Genomic DNA, 19,574 nt, shown 5'->3' with positions numbered 1-19,574 from the left:
AAATTGAACTATGTTGACAAAAGGAAATAGAGTATGAATCACAATGGAAATAATATTTCCGTTAATCTTTTTTTGGAAACCTTGAAAACTATGTTTTTAGAGTTATGACAGTTTTGACGAACATTTCTTTCCAACAGGAATGTACTATTTTGAGTTCTGCCACTTTTGTTGATTTTTTTTTGAGTTGTGACAGTTTTGATTTAGTATTTTTAATTCATATTGTCAAGAAAAATGCTGGATGATACCAGATAAGTAGTTTTACCTTAACAAGTCGGGGGATAAGATTATAAGAAATCATCATAAGAAAAAGGCCATTTTTATAATGGAACTTTGTTTTTATTTAGGTATTAAAAGAAAGAATTAAAAAATAGAAATAGAATAGAAATAGCAGAATTAACATAAAAAGTCGTCAATCTAAATAAATAAATAATTGTAATGAAAATGTGGAAATATTGCAACGTGTTAAATGTTTTAGATTTATGATTAATGTATTAAAAATGAAAAGGAAATACAGTTGGAGATTCATACAACAATCATACAAGGTTTCTTAATCTAAAGCAAGTATGTTTTTATAAAATAAATCGAAATAAGATTTTGGAATTATATTTTTGTTTATAAGATCTTGTATATCTTTTTTTTTGTTGTCAGCCAAAGGAATTTTTTTTGAGTACGCTTGGGTCAATCCGAGAGAAAAAAAAGAGGCTGGGATGCGACCCACACTGATAACTTCCCATCCCGTCTGTCGATTTGTCTTGCTTAAAAGTTTGTCTATATGTACTCGTATCAATTTTTACCAAATTTGCGTACTATTTTTTGTAGATTTTATTTCTTATGAAAAAACGGACTGTTGGATTTTTATATTAAAATTACTGAACATCGAAAACAATATTTTCTGTAAAATAAAATAAGTTTTAAGCCAATATTTTTAAGTTTTGAAAAGCTATTTGAGTCTAAAGTAAATTTTTACGAAGTTTTAGTATTGTTTTTTTTACAGTTTTATTTTTTGTAAAAAAAAACTGTCAATTCGATCTTTTAAAAATTTTACCAAATGTTGAAAACAATATTTCTTATGAGATAAAATTACTTTGAAGCCAATATTTAAAATTTTTAAAGAGATATTTGAGTCGAAAATCAATTTTTACCAACTTTTATACATTTTTTTTAGGTTTTAATTTTTTGTAAAAAAAACTGTCAATTCGATGTTTTTCAAACTTTAACTGAATGTTGACAACAAGATTTTTTGAAAGATAAAAGTAAATTAAAGCCAATATCTTAAAGTTTTGAAAAGATATTTGAGTCGAAAATCAATTTTTACCAACTTTTATAAATTTTTTTTTAGTTTTTTATTTTTTGTAAAAAAAACTGTAAATTCGATTTTTTTCAAACTTTAACTGAATGTTGACAACAACATTTTTTGAAAGATAAAAGTAAATCAAAGCCAATATCTCAAAGTTTTGAAAAGATATTTGAGTCGAAAATCAATTTTTACCAGCTTTTATAAATTTTTTTTTTAAGTTTTAATTTTTTGTTAAAAAACAGTCAATTCGATTTTTTTCAAACTTTAACTGAATGTTGACAACAATATTTTTTGAAAGATAAAAGTAAATTAAAGCCCATATCTCAAAGTTTTGAAAAGATATTTGAGTCGAAAATCAATTTTTACCACCTTTTATAAATTTTTTTGTAGGTTTTTATTTTTTGTAAAAAAACTGTCAATTCGATTTTTTTCAACATTTTTCAAAATGTTGAAAACAATATTTCCTACAAGATAAAATAAGCTTGAAGCATAAATTTCAAGTTTTTGAAAAGATATTTGAATCGATATTCTATTTTTACGAACTTTGAATAATGTTTTTTTTTAGATTTTTATTTTTTATAAAAAAACTGTCAATTAGATTTTTCTCAAAATTTTATCAGATGTCAAAAACATTATTCTTCGTTGCACAAAATTGTATTAGAGATGAAATCATATTTCAGTCGTAAAATTTTGGAGGTGACAAATTTTTTTTTTCAGTTTTATTGATTTTTAAAAAAAACCGTTATATTGATTTTTTTCAAAAAATATACCTGTTTCGTATCACGTTACAATATATTATATTAAATTTAATTCAAGTCTCTAGCGTTTTTGGTTCGTAAGATATTAAGGGTTAACCAAAATTTTCACCTTTTTTTCAAACTGCTATGGTAAAAAAACCACATACGCAATTTTCTTGAGAGCCCTTTCTGCATCTTTCTGCCTTATTATCTGTATAACAAAATTTATTTGAAGTCGATATCTCTTCTGGTTCTTGAGCTATGGACGACGAAAAAAACGTCGCGAACGTACGGACGTACAAACGTACGTACACACGCACGCACAGACATCTTTCTAAAAATCTTTTATTTCGACTCTAGGGACCTTGAAACGTCGAGAAATGTCAAAATTTTCAATTTGACAAATCGGACCCATTACAATAACTTCCTATGGGAAGTTAATTAATAGATTCTGAAGGTTGGCTTTTTCTTACGTTGCGTACGTTAACTCTTTTGTAAACCTCATCTTGATAAGAAGTTTTGTAAAAGAATGCATAAGGGTGTTCTTTTTCCACACGTATAAACTTAATATCGTGCCACTTCACTTGCATCCTATCAGTATCAACTGTAAACTTACTTCCCTATTCTTCTTGAAGAGTTTTTAAATCATAGAAATCCTTGTAAGTAAGCTCGTGAATGTGATATGGTGGACCATTTTTTTTCGCTGTTAGGATCAAAGTAACATACTGCTGAGGTAAATAGATTGGGCTAGATCTGAGGTGTCTTTTGATCTGTTTTTCTATAAGACTATGGACATTATCACCTTCATTTTGAGAGTGCCCCCGAATAAGGAATTTGTGAGTAATATTTCGAACGTTGAACTTATTTACTGCATATGCGTAGGAAGATAGCAAATATTTGTTTTTCTGTTGGCCGCAACAGTTATCTGAGTAAAAAATAATGTCCAAATCTGCATTATTGTGTTTTTCCTACAACATTTTTATGTAATGAAGCACACAGCTCCCGATTTCCACTGCACCTCGTTTGCCTTCTGTTTCGTTCCAGAAGTAACACTCCACAAATTTCAGATTTAAGTCACTTATGGTGAAATTGAAGCAGTTCATTTTACTTTTGTAATAAAATGAAGAAACAAGTCCTCTTGGTAACGGCATAACTGCCTGTAGGTCATACACAGCAACGTGTGTACCATTCGGCATTTTTTTATCAGTGTCCTTTTCTTTGCGAGATAGCTCTTTTTCTTTTTGGTGGGTGTTGAAAGACTCGAGCAACGATTGTTTCCCTTCTTCATCTGCATTTTTAAACGACTCACAGAGATCACACTGGTCTTTCTTTGGTATATAAAATGAGATGTTAAACTCTCCTCGAAATATGCGATTAAACATTGAAGATTGAGCAAATGGAAGCTGAATTTCCTCTCGATTTTTTTTATAATCACGGTAAGATCTGAAAGATTTTTACCACTCTCAATAAATTCCCGTGTAGTTTGAGCTCTTAAATAGTGTGATTCTACTCTAGGAATAGAGTTAATAAAATTTCTGACACTCTCCTTAATTTCAGGGTCAACTCTGGGCTGTTTCCCATGCTTTCCTCTCATCTAGCTCTGAAGGAAACCGGTGTCATTTATCTTCTGTAATGCCGTTCGAATTGGTCTATCATTAATGTCAAGGGTGGCTTTAAAAAATGCCTTGCATACTCTTACACGATTGGTGCTTACTTCAAAAAAAAATCCTGTATTTAATTTTCTGAAATCATTTGTACTTGAATACCGGTATTTAGGTTTGATTTCATAAGTGTGCCTGGCAATGAATTCTCTCTGTTTTTGCACATCAGCAAGATCCCAGTAGTTTTTGAAAATTTCCTCCCTGGTTTTGTCATTTATTTTCGCACTGCAACCTAATCTACACTTTTCTCCACATGGTAAACGCACTTTCTTCGCAGAAAATTGTTTCTTAGTTTTAGATGATGGCACATATGCTTTCCCAGAGTTTCTTAACAGCTTAACTTTTTTTTTTGTCCAATTTTCAGGTTTTCGTTCCCTTTTTCTTCCTTTTTTCTCTACTTCTTCTTTGTTTTCTACCGACTCGGAGCCTGAAGAAGATCGCTCAACGAATTAATTGCAGATGTAACCATTTGAGAGTTTTCTGTTTCCATTTGCATCATATAATCATCTAAATTGCACAACACATTACCTGCATTAATTTCATCAGGATTCGTTGTGAGATCGGGCAGGTGGAGATTGTCTTGATCTGTCGGTAAATTCATAAAATTTGTTTGGTGGTTTTCTTGATTTTGAAGCAAATCATCTTTTGGCTTGGGATATATTGCATATGAATCAGCTTGTAAATTGTGGGTTGCCATTAGCACCATAAATCTTGCACGACTCATTGAATGCATTGTGAATCTATTTCAATCACTGAAAAAAAAATGTATACATACAAAATTCAAACATCAAAAGTGTCATAACTCAAAAAACGGTCGAAAAATGTACCAAAAAAGACATTATTTAGGAACTACACATATAAACATATTCGCGATATACAGATAAAAAGTTTTGTTTTAAATTAAAACTATTTTGTCTTCATTTAATCATAAAAAACTTAAATTTTTAATAAATCATCAAAAGAGACACAACTCTAAATCTCAACTGATCATTCTTCAATAGTGACAGAACTCAAAATAAAACAAAGTATTCATATTTACCTCAGTCAACTAAAGTGGCTTAACTCAAAATAACATACAAAAATGTTCACCTAGAAATCAACAAAAGTGTCTCAACTCAAATTAACGCACTGAAATTTTATAGTTTTAAACACCATAAATGACACAACTCAAAATAAGTCACTTTTGATTTCACTTGGCACACCTGTTTGCTGCGAGGACCAGATAACAACTGAAAATGTGTCATTTTTGTCGAAGGTAGTTTGACCTCATTTGAAACATTTAAAACGACATAGTGTCATCTCATAGAAAAAAATATTAAATCTGAGTAAATGCACCTCTAATAAATATGTTGGGTGGAAGTTTTTGGAACTTTTTTGATAATAACTCAAATTTTGCGTTTTTTGAGTTGTGTCCCTTTTGAACTACATGTGCGATATGACCCTTAGAGAGCATTTAAACGATATTATATTCCATAAAAAAATTCAAAAGAATACAAATACTCAATGAAATCATACATTATTACAATTTCTACATTTTAAAAAAAAATCCTTATATTTATCACTTTAGGACAAATAGTTTTTTTTCACAAAAGTTTTGCTTCCAACTTATTTTTCTATTTTCAACTTCTTCAGCGAATTCAACGCTGCCAGTGAGTGTTATGACTCCGCCTGTACTTGAGCGAGTTAATGATTCTACGGGGCAAATCTTTTTTCGCACTCGTACTGTAGTGAGAGTCCTAAAAGATCTTAACATACATACAAATGCTGGTCCGGATGGTATCCCCGCTATTGTTCTGAAGAGGTGTTCTTCATCGCTGGCAAAACCACTGCGTAAGCTTTTTCATCTGTCCTACTCCTCAGATCTCGTTCCGAGCCGATGAAAAACTGCATTTGTCCAGCCTATTCCCAAGAAAGGCGAATCTTAATCACCCTCTAATTACCGACCGATTGCACTTACGTCCCTCCTTTCCAAGGTCATGGAAACGCTAATTAATTATCAGCTCAAGAAATATCTCGAAGATCGAAAGCTTCTTAATGACCGACAATACGGATTTCGTAGCAAGCAATAGGTCCACTGGTGATCTCATGGTTTATCTCATTGAACAGAGGAACAAATCTTTACATAGTTTTCGAGAAAGTAAGATTATTGCACTTGATATTTCAAAAGCATTTGATAGGGTTTGGCATAAGGCTCTCTTATTGAAAATGCGTGCTTTTGGTTTTCATGAATCCCTGCTTCATTGAATTAGTAATTACCTTTCGAATCGTTCAATGCAAGTTGTAATGGATGCATTCAAGTCTGAAAAATATAAAATAAATGCTGGTGTGCCCCAGGGCTCTGTTTTATCTCCAACACTCTTTCTCATTTTTATTAACGATCTCCCGTCTGCAACTTCTAACCCAATACATTGTTTCGCAGATGATAGTACTCTTAGCTTTTCATATTCGTTTTCAGATTCACACCCCTCTTCTTCAGAAGTGGAACTGCAACGACAAAATATGATAAGCTCATTAAATTCCGACTCAAACAGCATTGTACAATAAGGAATAAGAAACCGCGTGTAATATAATGCTTCGAAAAGGCAATGCTGTCTTGTATCGTTAAAGCGAAGTATACTCCCCTTGCCATTATCCATAAATGGCACTTGCATCGAGGAAACTGAACATCTCAATATTCTCGGTATGTGTATCACGAACCACCTTTTGTGCAACGATCACATACGCGATGTCGCCAAAAATGCTGCAAGATGTTTGGGTTTTCTAAGGCGATGCAAGAAGTTTTTTCTCCCCCTCTTATCTGGCTGTTATCTACAAGACTTATATACGTCCAAAGCTTGAGTATAACTCCCATATCTGGGCTGGTGCTCCGGCAACTTACTTAAGCCTATTGGATAGTATTGAACGTAGAGCATTTAGATTTATTGGTGATATTACCATCATAAGGTCATTTACGTCACTTGAACATCGTCGAAATGTTTCTTGTCTCACCCTCTTTTACCATTGTTTTAATGGTTTATGCTCTAGAAAAATAGCCAGCTGCATTCCTCCCCTTAAACATTTCAACCGTAATACTCGTGCTTCTAAGAATGCTCATCAATATACCCTCGAGCCCAACTTCGGTCGTACTGTCAATTACAGAGATTCGTTCTTTAGCCGTACTATGCGAATGTGGAATGCCTTGCACACTCTGTCTTTCCCAGCTATTGCAATCTTCAGGAATTCAAAACCAATGTGCACCGACAACTCCTTTCAGCCCCTCTCTCCCTTTCCTAGTGTTCACACTGTGTCTACAGTGTGCGCTTATCATACAAAAAAAAATCTATCTCAAAAATCACGTTAATTTTTTGAGATATTACTTTTGGAAATTCGAAAAAAAACACCTAATGGCTTCTATTCGCAATGGTTCTCCAAATGTTTTGCCACTAATTTTAATCTAGTTTATAAACAATTTTACCAAATAGTTTTGTGTGCTAACTTCCCTTTCCTCCTTCTTTCTTTATTTGAACTCCCGTCCAACACAATCTCAATTCTATTATTTGTGAGACGCCCAGTTTCTTTAGGTTGTCTTCTCCTTTAACGAAACTCAAAGTGTTTTGTCTTCGTTTTCGGGACGTTGAAATGTACACCCTTATCACAAGCTCCCTCGAAGCAAAGTTCCGAACGTTTCGTTCCACTACGAATACGAACGAATTCATATCATAGGCCCCGAACGAAATGTGAAAAAGCATTGCCACACAGAAACCATTTATTCGGACTTTCGGAATCAGCTGGTAAACGTCAAAATGTGAAAATCAAAATTGAAATTTAATCTTGGATCTTGCTGTTTTTGTGTATTTTTTAAAATGGATTCATTTGCAGTCGCTATTTTTGCAATTAATGAAGAAAATTTGGAACGAAAACGCGGATTAAAAATACAAAGAAAAATTTTAAGGGATGCATTTAATCCATTTGACAATGATGACAAAATGTAAGTAAAATTTAAATCTATCTTCTTAAAGTGTATACATATGGTCCATATCCAGATTCAGAAAAAACTATAGGGTGAACAAAGCAGCATTTAAATATTTATTGGAGGAGCTGGATCAAGAACTGGACCCGTGTGTGTTCTCATTTTCAATCACACCTATCAGCAGATTAGCAGCTGTGCTTAGATTCCTGGCAGAAGGAGGGTATCAATACGGCGTAGGAAAAGACTTTGAGATTGGAATGGCACAGTCTACGTTTTCTGCAAACCTGAAAACAGTGTTAAATGTTTTAGAAAGAAAACTGTGTCCAGTATTTATTAAACTGGAAATGACTGACGCTGAAAAACTTGAAGCTAAACGTGACTTCTACTCCAAAGCAAGATTCCCAGGAACCATCATGGGTGTCGATGGAACACACATTAAAATAATTGCACCAGTGGAAGAAAAATTTGTATACTACAATAGAAAAGGATACTACAGCCTTAATGCTATGGTGGTATGAATAAAATGTTGCAATAATGTGTAGTTATATTCATTCATATATATTTTGTTCTAGATATGTGATAACAAGATGCGCATTAGATTTGTTGATGCAAGGTATCCAGGCTCAAACCACGATTCTCATGTGTGGAATCTTAGTTCGGCGAGAGCACATTTCTTAACTAAATTTCGAGAAGGCGAAAGAAGCACCTGGATTTTAGGTAGTATACAAATATATATGTACGCATGTACAAACATATATCATATTTTTCCTTGCATTTTATTTAAGGTGACGCCGGATATCCTCTCGAGCCATGGCTTATTACTCCATATCGTTGTCCCGAGCCCGGTAGTCTTCAAAGCAATTTTAACTTGATGCATAGCAAAACACGAAATATGGTGGAGAGAGTTATTGGAGTAATAAAAAATCGTTCAAGGTGCATACTTTCAGCACGTCAACTACATTATTCGCCTCAAAAAGCCGCACAAATAATCAATGTTGCATGTGCTCTGCATAATATATGCATTCATTTTAAGGTGGAAGATGATTTTGGAAGTGTTGAACCTGATCCTGAAACGGAAGAAGCAAGTGAAGGAGGGAACGATGAGTCGAACTACCATAATGTAGCCGTCCAAATAAGAGACAACATTTTGAGTGCATTAACTTAAGAAAATCCAGTTCATTTTTATTTTTTGTAATTCAAAACATACAAAAATAAATACTTTCAAAATAAACACTTAAAAAAAGTTACATTTCAAATATCACATTCAGAATTCATAAACAAAATAAAAACTTAATATTTTGACTCCTCGATTTCAAGAACTTTAAGTTTTAGCTCAATTTTACGCTGCAAGAGTTCTTCTTTTATCTTGTTATGTCTCTGGGACTCTTTAAGACATTTTTTCTTTAATTCAGAGAGTTTTTCCACTCCTCTATTTATACGACGCAAGCTGCTTGAGATATCATCTGCATTTTTATTTTGCTTTTCCCAAAAAATTTCTGATTGACGATAAAATTCCTTTTGAAGTTTCATTTGTTCCCGCAAAAGGCAGGCGGTATCGTTTGAGTGGCTTTGTTGAAAAGTGGTTGGAAGACGCCGGCGTTGACGAACACTTCCCGAATCAGCAACGTCTGAGGACATCGACACATCTGGATTTTGATTATCTTCAACAACAACTTCGTTAAGTTGTTGATTTTGATCTTCCAAAGAACTGTTGATGCCAAACGAACGAGAGCTTTTAAATTCACTTGTTGATGTTTCAAGACCAGTTAACTTGATAACAATTTCTTCAAGGTCTGAAAAAGAATGCGTTCTGTTCATTCCACCACCTGTAGCCTTGATTTCTTTTTTATTTTCTACTAGTTTTCTTTTAATATACGCCTTCCAGTCTAACCATACCTAAAACAAAGAGAGATTTTAGACCTTTTCGCAGCATTATGTAAATTAAATGTACCTTCCTCCAGCTGCTGGCATCCTTTAAAGGTGGACCAAGGCTGTTTAGTTCTTCTTTTACTGTATCCCAAAAGGCGGCGACTTCCTCTTTTGTTGCTTTTGTGTACCCTTGAGCAATTTCAGGGTTTTCTTGGAGCAAATCCAATAGCCGTTGGTACTGTGTTTTGTTTGTAATTACTTTTTTGGACCTTTAAAAACAAAATATATATATTTTTCACAATAATTTTGTATTTGAACTTACATTTTTGTCGATTTGTATCCATTCACTTTGGTAGACAAAACTGTTATGTCTAGTTTTTAATTATTCCTACATAAAAATCTGTTCGTAGAAAAATCTGTCAAACTTACTATTCATTCGGGGCTAGTGATACCAATTTTCAGAACTCCGAATTTCGTAGCAGAATTTTTCGATACGAACGGAGCTATGATACCTTTTTTCGGGATTCGTAGTACGAATCTATTACGTCGGGGCCTGTGATAAGGGTGGTAGATTCCAAGGTTCCCCATATTATTGGAGTCTATTTAATTGGAGTTGAATTAATAACGGGTTGTCAGACAGCAAAGGATCTTCTGAGTACATATTGTCTTCATAACATTTTCACCTAAAATCACTTCTCCAAGAAGAATATCACAATTATCATCAACAAAAAGTGAAAAAAGTAAAGGGCTCAGAATGCACCCTTGTGTATGTACACCTGCATCAACTGGAATACTGAATATGATAGTAAGTTCCAATTTTTTGAAGGATAATGGTGAATCCAGTTCAAAAATACCCAAGTCTTGGATCGTAAGGCTGAGGGTATGAAGGTTCTCCAAGGATTTTATGTTTTGCTAAGCAAAGTTGTTTGAAGTCTCGATTTGAGTTCTGGACAAAGTAGATGTACATTTCATCCAAATAAGCTATTCCCCTGGAGCAACAATTATTGTTCTTTCCCTAATTTTATTTGGGTTTAATTTATAGTCTATATAATGTAATAAATTCAAGAACCAAAAAAATATTCCATTACCTTGTTCATAAATAACCAAAGAAGCTTCTTACACACCACATACCAAACATTTCGATTGAGGTTATGTATACTTTCAAGTTGATTAACAAATTTCTTAATAAACCCGAGCTAAAGTAAGTTAAGGTACTGATGCATTATGGGCAAGCACACATATTATGTACATATCCTTCCCTAAAAATGTTAAACATCATGATCTTAAGTTAATTCCAAGAAAATGTATCCCAAAATAGTGACACTTTGAGATATTACGGTTCAAAAGTCACATGGGCATCGTCCATCAGGAAACCAACAAAAAAAAAAAAAGGTGTACTAAACTCAGGCCAGAACATACATAAAGGTGGTAAAGTATATAGTCCAAGGATAGGAGCACAAAACAGCTTTCCTTCGTTTTCCAAGTTATTTATTTTTCGGAAAAAGAAACCACATAAGAACACAAGGAATCCCAGAATGATTGTAAAACTCTCAGGAAAAAGGAAGGTCAATGATTTACCATAACAAAATAAACCAGGGTTGCAGGCTCTAACTGACACACGTGGCGCATACACATAAAGGAAAAGAAAAGCCCAGTTCTAAGAGTTAAAAAAATAAAAAAGTTAATGGAAAACTCCTTCCTACGACCGACGAAATACCTTAGCTACTTCATCGATTTCAATTAACCAATGTCAATTCGATTGCAATATGCTCCGACATATCCTAAGACAGACACAAAAATACAATCAAATTAGCTTCCTTTTCAATGATTTGCATAACAATAGCCATTTCCAATTCAATAAAAGAGTCCTCCGAAATAAAAAAAAAATACAAAAGGACGAATATCGAAGCAAAGTTGATGCAAACTTCCTTTGCGATTTTATTCGCAGGCAGAGATTCTATTTGGATTAAGCAATTTTAAAAAGAAAATACAAGTGAGTCGAAGGGACCTGCTGCAATGGTAAGAAGGCTTCTTAAAGGAGCCCATGGCAGTTCCTCTATAAAATGGTAACCAGGCATCTGGAAAAGTTAATATTAATTAATTTTCAATAATTCATCGGGTTGATAAATACATAAGTACATGTGGTTGAAACAAGTGACTAGGAGGACTTTACTTTACTATCATAAACTGCCATATTCCAAAACAGGGTTTTGATCAAAACACAAATTTTCGAAAATTCAAAGTTCCGAAAACCAAAAATCACAAAATTTCAGAATCCGGAATAGCCAACATCCCGAAAAAACCTACAGCTAGAATTGACAGTCTCACCCTAACCCCCAGAGCTGGCACCCTGTGATTTTCTGTTTCCAAAGAAAGAGACACATACTTAGGCTAGATTAGGTGAAAGTGACTGTCCATGATGGAAACGGACACACTTAGGCCAGTTTAATGGCCCATTGTGATACCACATGAATCTTGTCCTCCTAAGCTCAATGGAACCAATTTGAGTCCCTAAGGAACGTGAGAGGCTGATTATGCTGATATGATTTAGATCGTTCAGATCGTTAATGAAGAATTCTTCTTGGTAATTCTTGCGTTTTCGAGTAAGTTCAGGGCATGCACAGAGAAGATGAAGAACTGTTTCCTCCTCCTCTTCGTCCATACAACTTCTGCGAAAGTCATTTCAGAATATGACAGTGTCAGGTAATGACACCTATTATCAAGCTTATATGCGATCTGCTTAGAGATAGCAAGCACCTTGAACGTTTTAAATCCAAAGTTGGCCAGATGTTTCTTGTGACTTGACACTTGGTGATGTTGTTCCACCTGGTGCCTGCCCTCCTCACAGTGCAGCGTCTTGCTATAGCATCATTTTACAAGTAGCGATTTGTATGTGCCAAACGTGGTAGGATGGGCTGCACTGTACCGTTCCTGGCGAGTTCATCTGCCTTACAGTTACCTGGAATGTCTCTATGGCCCGACACCCAGCAAAGGTGAATATTAAACTGTTGTGCCATCTCTTCTTCTTCTTACACATACATACATATGTATATTGTATATATCTCTGCGTCAAAAAATGTAGCTCTTATGAATATTGATTGTCAAAGTTTTGAAGTCCAGTTTCTTCAGTCTTCATAAAAGCTCGGCAATAAAATATGAACTTACTAAATTACTTAAGGTGGGGCAACAGTCCTGGACGGACATGAGCCTCAATCAAAATGCGTCTCCTCCACTCTCCATTTATGCACATGGAACCAAAACTCACCGGAAATATCCTAAGACATTCCCATCTTGCCGACAAGCCTCAGCGCCATCATTTTCGACCTTGAAGCACCAGCGTGCATTCTCTGTCTTCATATTGCATAAACTCATAAGTTTGACAGGGATGCCAAAACTAGACAGTGCTCTCTGTAGAATAAAACAGTCTTGAAAGGACTGTCATTAAGTGTGGAATATGACATCATTTAAATCCCCGCCTCGGCTTTTTACGATGGCAACAATCTCTGTAGTCCAATTTTCAATGACTCTTCCACATAGATCCGGGTGAATTTGAGCGATGGCCTGTGTTAAGTCCACCATTAGGGCAAATCGTTCATGGAAAATGTCAACCCACATGTCGTCTAGGTTCATATGGTTCAATTTAAGCCATAAGGAATTAATTATCATAGTTATGTAGCGCTTGCTTCATAACGACGGTGAGCGTCTCACTAACGTCGTTTTCAAAAAAGTACGGACCAATTACTCAGCTGGCCAATATCCACACCAAACGATAGCTTTTTGAGGATGCATTATCACCTCGAGTGAACCTCGCGTGGGTTGGTGTCTTTCCATACCTGTCAATTTTTCTTGTTAACACAACCATTCATCCAAAAATGCGCCTTGTCACTAAAGATGATTTTTCGGCTAAACTATTCGAAGCCCAGTCAGCGAACAAACGGCGGCGTTGTCTATTTTCATTAACTTTGAGCTCATGGGTCAGTTGGATCTTGTACGGGTGTAGGTTCAAGTCCCGACGAGAAATTCCCCAAGTTGAAGTCTGCGAAAGGAAGAGTTCTTGTGCACGGCGAGCAATAGACTGCCTTGGTTTCTGCTGTACGCTTTTACGGACCGCGGCAATGTTCTTGGTAGATCTTATGTTGCTTGAACGTACCGGGTGTTTGCTGATCTCAAATTTGGCCACCAAAAGTTGAAGAGTCGACTGTGACACGTTAACCGTAAAATGGGCGCAATGCGATGATGCCATGATGATTTGGTATAAACAACTGAATAGTAAACAAAAGATTTGACAGATGTCACCAAAACAAAATCTACCCGCGACAGATAAAAAACTCTTAATATGGCTTTGAAATCGATGAATTGATGGTAAGTATTGATTTAAAATTTGTAGGTTTTTTTCCAGGATCTAGTGTAGTGTGATCGTCAATGGTGGACTTTCCTGGTCTGAATGTTGCTGACGAACGGCCGCAGACGTTATCAGAGGGTTTACTTTCTTGAGAATCGGATAAGCAATGCTCTTTTCAGTAAGTTTTGCCATTTTAGATGGAAAGATGCACGAAAGATATACGAGCCAAAACTTACTATCATTTTCTACCGAAATTCGGAGTCAGTGGCCTCATTGTAAGAGCGCTACGTCCAATTTATGGTCGTCATAATTGTCCTAGCAGATCAACAATTAAGCGTCTAGTGAAAAAATTAAAAAGTTAAGATGCAAAAAGCCCAAATGTGTCTCTTAAACGTCGTTCTCAAGCGTTGAGCATCTCTGGGACGTCGTTGTGGCGAATTTTGCGAAAAGATTTTGGTCTACAACCTTACAAGATTAAATTGACGCAAGAACTGAAAATGCTTGATCACTAAAAGTATCGTATGTTCGTGAAATGGGCTGAGCAACAACTTGAAAATTATTGGAATTTTCACCGTAAAATCATCAGCGATGAGGCTCATTTCTGGGTGAATACTCAATTAGTCATCATTGCATCCCGAAAACATTAGGGTTTGGCGTGGTTTATGGGCCGGTGGCGTTATTGGGCCGTACTTCTTCTGATCAAGACCGGCACATTACTATGAATGGGGATCGCTACCGTTCAATGATAACCGAATATTGGACGGCAACAAAAGCCACACAGCGAATGTCACAATCAATTTATTAGAAACCAAGTTTGGAGAACGTGTTATCTCCGTTAGACTATTTCCGGTGGGGCTACGTCAATTCTATGGTCTATGCCAACAAGCCAGTGGCGATTGATACGCTTCGTACGAATATCGAAATTGCAGCAGTATCGGTCGATTTATGCTTGGAAACATCGAAACATCAGCGTCTGGACTTCTGCAAGCATTCCCGTGGTGGCCATGCAAAAGGAATAAAATTCGATGCATAATGGCATCGAACTTACTTTTACAGGAATAAAGAATTCCATTTATATCTAAAACCGTTTTTGTTTATGTAAAAAAAAATTGCAGTGCTCTTATTGAAAAACACGATATTTTAAAGAAATGGCGTTTACATACTCAAGCACAGACTGATCGTCTCTAAAATAGGTTTTTTAACCTTTTGGAAAATTAACGAACCTCATTTATGTTGTGACATCTCTCTACATCCTTAAACACTCGCTCCTCTTCTCAGGTGCCGGTGTTCCTCTCTCTTTTTCTGGTCCTTCTGTTTAGCGTTTTGTATTCCTGTTTTATAGTGGCATGCGCTTTGTCGGTACGCGTCGTTGTCAAATGAGGTGTTACGCTGTGTTGGCCGTCCCTTCTTCTTCACCCACCAAACTGATTTTAGGAATATTCTGTCCTCCACTTCGACCGACTCGAAGGCCAGTCTTACCACGTCCATGTAGTTATTGCTGACATTTTCATCACGCAGGGGAGCGGATGCATTGCTTCTAGTCTTGGCAGTCTGCCATCGGAAATTATGTTCCCAACTCGATACGAACGTATCTCGATCCGATTCGTATTGTGACGACGATATTTCAAATCTTGGTCTCTTTTGTTACGAGTGACTACATTAGGAGATATCCAATGACCTTGTGGATATCTTAACGTGGCAACCAGGTACTAGAAACGATCAAATTCTTGGATGCTAGCATTTTGTATTACTTTAAGTCCATTGCTTTTATTATTCTCATGTATTATTCAAGGGCAATGTACTGCCTTAATAATGACTCTGGACCTATTTTGGCGTTAGTGTTACCAAGGATGATATCAAAGTCATACCTTGAGTTATCTCTATGAGTTCATAGTAGGCATCTTTTTCATCATCTGGTGACTCCTCAGTAGGTCCGTGAACGTTAATGAGACCTCGCACGCGAAGAATGCATAGCCTTTCATTTATCGCGTTGAAGCCGATGTTTTTAACGTTTTTTTATAATGCTGACTAGAAATCCTACCTCGAGCACGTGGTGTTTTGGGTACCAGGTGTTGTTGGATGCTGCCCCCCATAGGCCACACAGAACGTGATATGGACAACATAAATACATATATAGTTACTTGTATTTAAACATTGGAGAAGTGTGTTTCATTTAATTTTATTTACATTATGCACAAGTAAAATTCAAAACATTTTGGTCCTTCGAGCCGGATTTCCAATGTTAGGGACAGGCCACAGGCAACAGACTAATGCTGGGCAAAGAATGAGGTCCAAGTAAGCATTCGGGTCAGTGTTGTTGGTTCATGATCAATACATCCACCAGATAAACATTGTATCGTGTACAGATTAAGTAGAAGTAGCAAAAGTAACGTATCACCAAATTTCTTACTTGCTGGATTTCATGTTTGCAAGTGGATGAGTAATATTGAAGAGTTTCTTCATTCAATACCACATGCAGATCAGGAAACAAATGTGCCATTGACATTTGGAGCTTTAGATAATACAAAAACTATACGTTATATTCGTTTTTTTCGGAAAACACAACTCCCAAGCCACCTAATCTCGTACTGTGCTGCTAAATCTGCTTTATACATAGGGCTTCTTAAATCGTTAAGCCGTTTTTGTTGCTTACGCTGTTCCGTTTTATTTCCGAGGCAAATCTTTTGGTTCGTTCTTAAATTGGGTTTCATTAGGAAAGGTTCACTAGCCCCTAGCCCGAATCTTGCAAGACAAGCCCTACCATAATTGCCAGATTAGAAGAGCCTGCCCAGTAGCCGCTGTGAGAAAGCTATGATGAACTTCATTTTTAATTTTCACCCATCCGATGGATGATAACTGACCGTCAACTATAGTTCTAAGATTACAATTTCTTCAAATTTCTTAAAACCCACCGTTTTAATTTGGGGCCCTCTAAAACACTGTAACAAATAAAATTATTGTATTTTTTACGAACCCAAAGCTTGCCCTTATTGATTGTATTTCAAGTTTCCATTTTACAAAAACAAGTCGATTTACCACCAACAGCCTCCATCCCCAAAATCCTGTATCGACTGCTGTCCTTGTATCCTGTATGCCTCTGCCTCTGCTATATCAGAAGTAGAATAACTTCGATTAGATTGTTCCGATTTCTTCAAGTGCGATTCTCTTTTCCATTTCCAACAACTAATATTCTTTGTTTGAAAATTTACATTCCTAATCGAATTTCACAAATGAAAATAATTCCCGCCATCCATTCCGATGCCACGACGATTCGGTTCTGACTACTGTGGTATGGTGCGGCGGCGGCGGTGTTATTGAAGGAAAATTAACACAAAATTCGAAAGGTGCACAGAGGATAATAATAATTATTATTACTCCTTGAATATTAAATTAAGGCCTTGAAGGAATCAGTTCTAATAGCAATTTGAATATAAACAAGCGAGTCCTTTTCCTTGGCTTTGCTTTTGGTTCCTTTGATATTGATCTGATTCGATTTAATGGGTGTAATTTCTTCTTATTTTCATTTTCGACTTACCTTAGTATTTTACATCGTTTGTTGGTCCTTGTACCTTTTTGTACGTTTTGATGCTAATTTGTTTTCTTTCAATTTTTCTTATTTTGTCGTTATTCAAAAATGATAAAAAGGAAGGTGGTTGTGAATGATTTGGGTTTTGGTAGATTTAATGACATCGAGCTGTGTTTAGTAATTCAATTTTCTTTAGAAAAAAAAATATACAAATCCATTAAAAATGTGAAACAGAGAAACATAGGAAAGAACAGGAAGGTCTTAAATGAAAATAGCTTTTGTGTTTGGCCTTTAACATTGCAAACTGACTTTAAAAAAAAAACCCTACTCGTTCAACCGATTGTGATTATGATTATGATTTTTAAAATTCGTATCTACTTAATTCAGGTCTCGGAAATATTTACCCAAAAGGTTTGTTAGGGGCTCAGGTGTGCCAAACAATGAACCCTATTCGGATATTTAACAAGAAGTGTACATTTGTCGAGTCTAAGTTATTTCAATAGATTTTGATAAAATCCATGCTGTTATCAAAGGTGCTCTTCCACGTTTAAAATAAATAAATTGTGCAGGTGGCGAAACAGTCCATTAAGAACTAGGGCCTAGGCACTTACAACTCTCAACCATTTCTTTTTGCCAGTAAAGGGATGAACGTTGTATAAACCTACAATTTTATGCCGGAAAATTGTTTAGCACAAAGTCTTTACTTCAAAAAATTCTGACAGACCTGAATTTTGGTAGAGAGGTTCAGTTACAAAATCTCAAACTCTATAAAAATATCCTTGTTTTGAACGAGCAAATCTTCCTACCCACGTTTTGACGAAAATGAAGTTGACCAAAAATTTACATTACCTCGTTCAGCATACTGATGACCGGTGCTGTCTTCGTATTCCTCACAGCTTTGAGGATAATATACTTGCTGAAAGAACAGACAACAACAATTATATACAGGTTACCTCTTTTGCTCTTTGGGAATGGACCCAGATGATCGATGTTGACACTTCGAAAAGGAATTGGCATAACCTCCATTACGTGGAGCTGACTTTCAGTCTTCCCACCCTTGACTTTGTTCAAGCAACATTCTGGGCAGGCTGCAATATAAGACTTCACATATCCTCTTATTCTGGGAAACCAAAAATGTTTTGTAATCCGTTGGATTATCTTATCAGTCCCAAAATGTCCAGCTTCATCGTGGCAAGCTCTAGTTATTCGCCACCTCACCAGCTCTGGTACCACCAACCTCTCTTTCCCATAAACTTTACTATGAAGACGTCCACCTTGAATCAGGTAATCCTCTCGTATTTGTTGTGTCGTCGAATCAGTTCTTGATGTTCCCTCTTTGAGAATTTTAATGATATCTGCGAGTTTCTTATCTTGTAATTGCATGGCTAATATCCAGTTGTCATCTAAAGTAGCTATTTTCAATACCTGGTCAGCTACTGTCATTGGCTCCTTTGGTGGAAGAGTTGGAATTCGGTTCATCCCGTCAACATGCTGCATTCTTATACCTGGTCGGTGCACACACTCGAATTCAAATTCTTGTAGTCGTAACTACCATCTTACTATGCGTGGCGGTAGAGGTGTTGTCTTTTTTGTAGTCACAATCGCGTTACAATCCGTGATGACTCGAAACCTTGTACCTAAAAGATAAATCCTGTATCGCTCCAAAGTTTCAACGATAGCCAAGATTTCTAATTCGTGACTGGCATATTTACTTTCGGAATCACTGCATTGACGACTGAAGTACGAAACTGGTTTGAATCCGTCTGATTCTCGTTGCATCAGAATTCCAGAAAGTCCAATTGAACATGCATCTGTATGCACTTCTTCGTGTCGAAAAGTGCGAGAACTAGTTCTTTAGTGATTGAAGCCTTAAGACATTCGAACGCTTCCTGTTGTTCAGGTTCCCATTGGAAGTTGACTTGATTTTTAAAAAAGTCTTGTAAGCGGCTGAGAGATGCGAGAGTATTCATGGACAAATTTCCGGAAAAACCCTGTAACTCCAAGGAAATGACGTACCTCGGTTACGTTCGTTGGTCAAACTCCTCAATACACTTGGTTTTATTTTCAACTGGCCGTATGCATTCAGGACGAATGATATGCCCCAGAAAATAAACCGTCGTTGCCATGAGAACACATTTCGATGGTCTAAGCTTGAGTCCAGCTCGTGTCATCGCTTGAAGCACCTCTTCTAAC

General features: G+C 35.9%; 2 protein-coding genes across 2 annotated transcripts; one reads left to right on the top strand and one right to left on the bottom strand.

Moving 5' to 3' along the window:
• Positions 1–7,357: 7,357 nt before the first annotated feature.
• Positions 7,358–8,954, top strand: LOC129940626 (putative nuclease HARBI1). Its single transcript, XM_056049016.1, has 4 exons — positions 7,358–7,662; positions 7,718–8,156; positions 8,217–8,361; positions 8,430–8,954. The coding sequence occupies exons 1-4, from the start codon at positions 7,538–7,540 to the stop codon at positions 8,807–8,809; spliced, it is 1,089 nt and encodes a 362-aa protein (XP_055904991.1). The 5' UTR covers positions 7,358–7,537; the 3' UTR covers positions 8,810–8,954.
• On the bottom strand, positions 8,811–10,066 carry LOC129940627 (uncharacterized). Its single transcript, XM_056049017.1, has 3 exons — positions 9,836–10,066; positions 9,596–9,782; positions 8,811–9,540 (listed from the first exon to the last, which is right to left on the bottom strand). Coding segments are annotated over exons 1-3 (795 nt in total). The 5' UTR covers positions 9,838–10,066; the 3' UTR covers positions 8,811–8,934.
• Positions 10,067–19,574: the final 9,508 nt, after the last annotated feature.

The sequence above is a fragment of the Eupeodes corollae genome, chromosome 1, assembly GCF_945859685.1.
Source record: "Eupeodes corollae chromosome 1, idEupCoro1.1, whole genome shotgun sequence".
NCBI lineage: Eukaryota > Metazoa > Arthropoda > Insecta > Diptera > Syrphidae > Eupeodes > Eupeodes corollae.
This window is presented reverse-complemented; position numbering and strand designations above follow the sequence as displayed.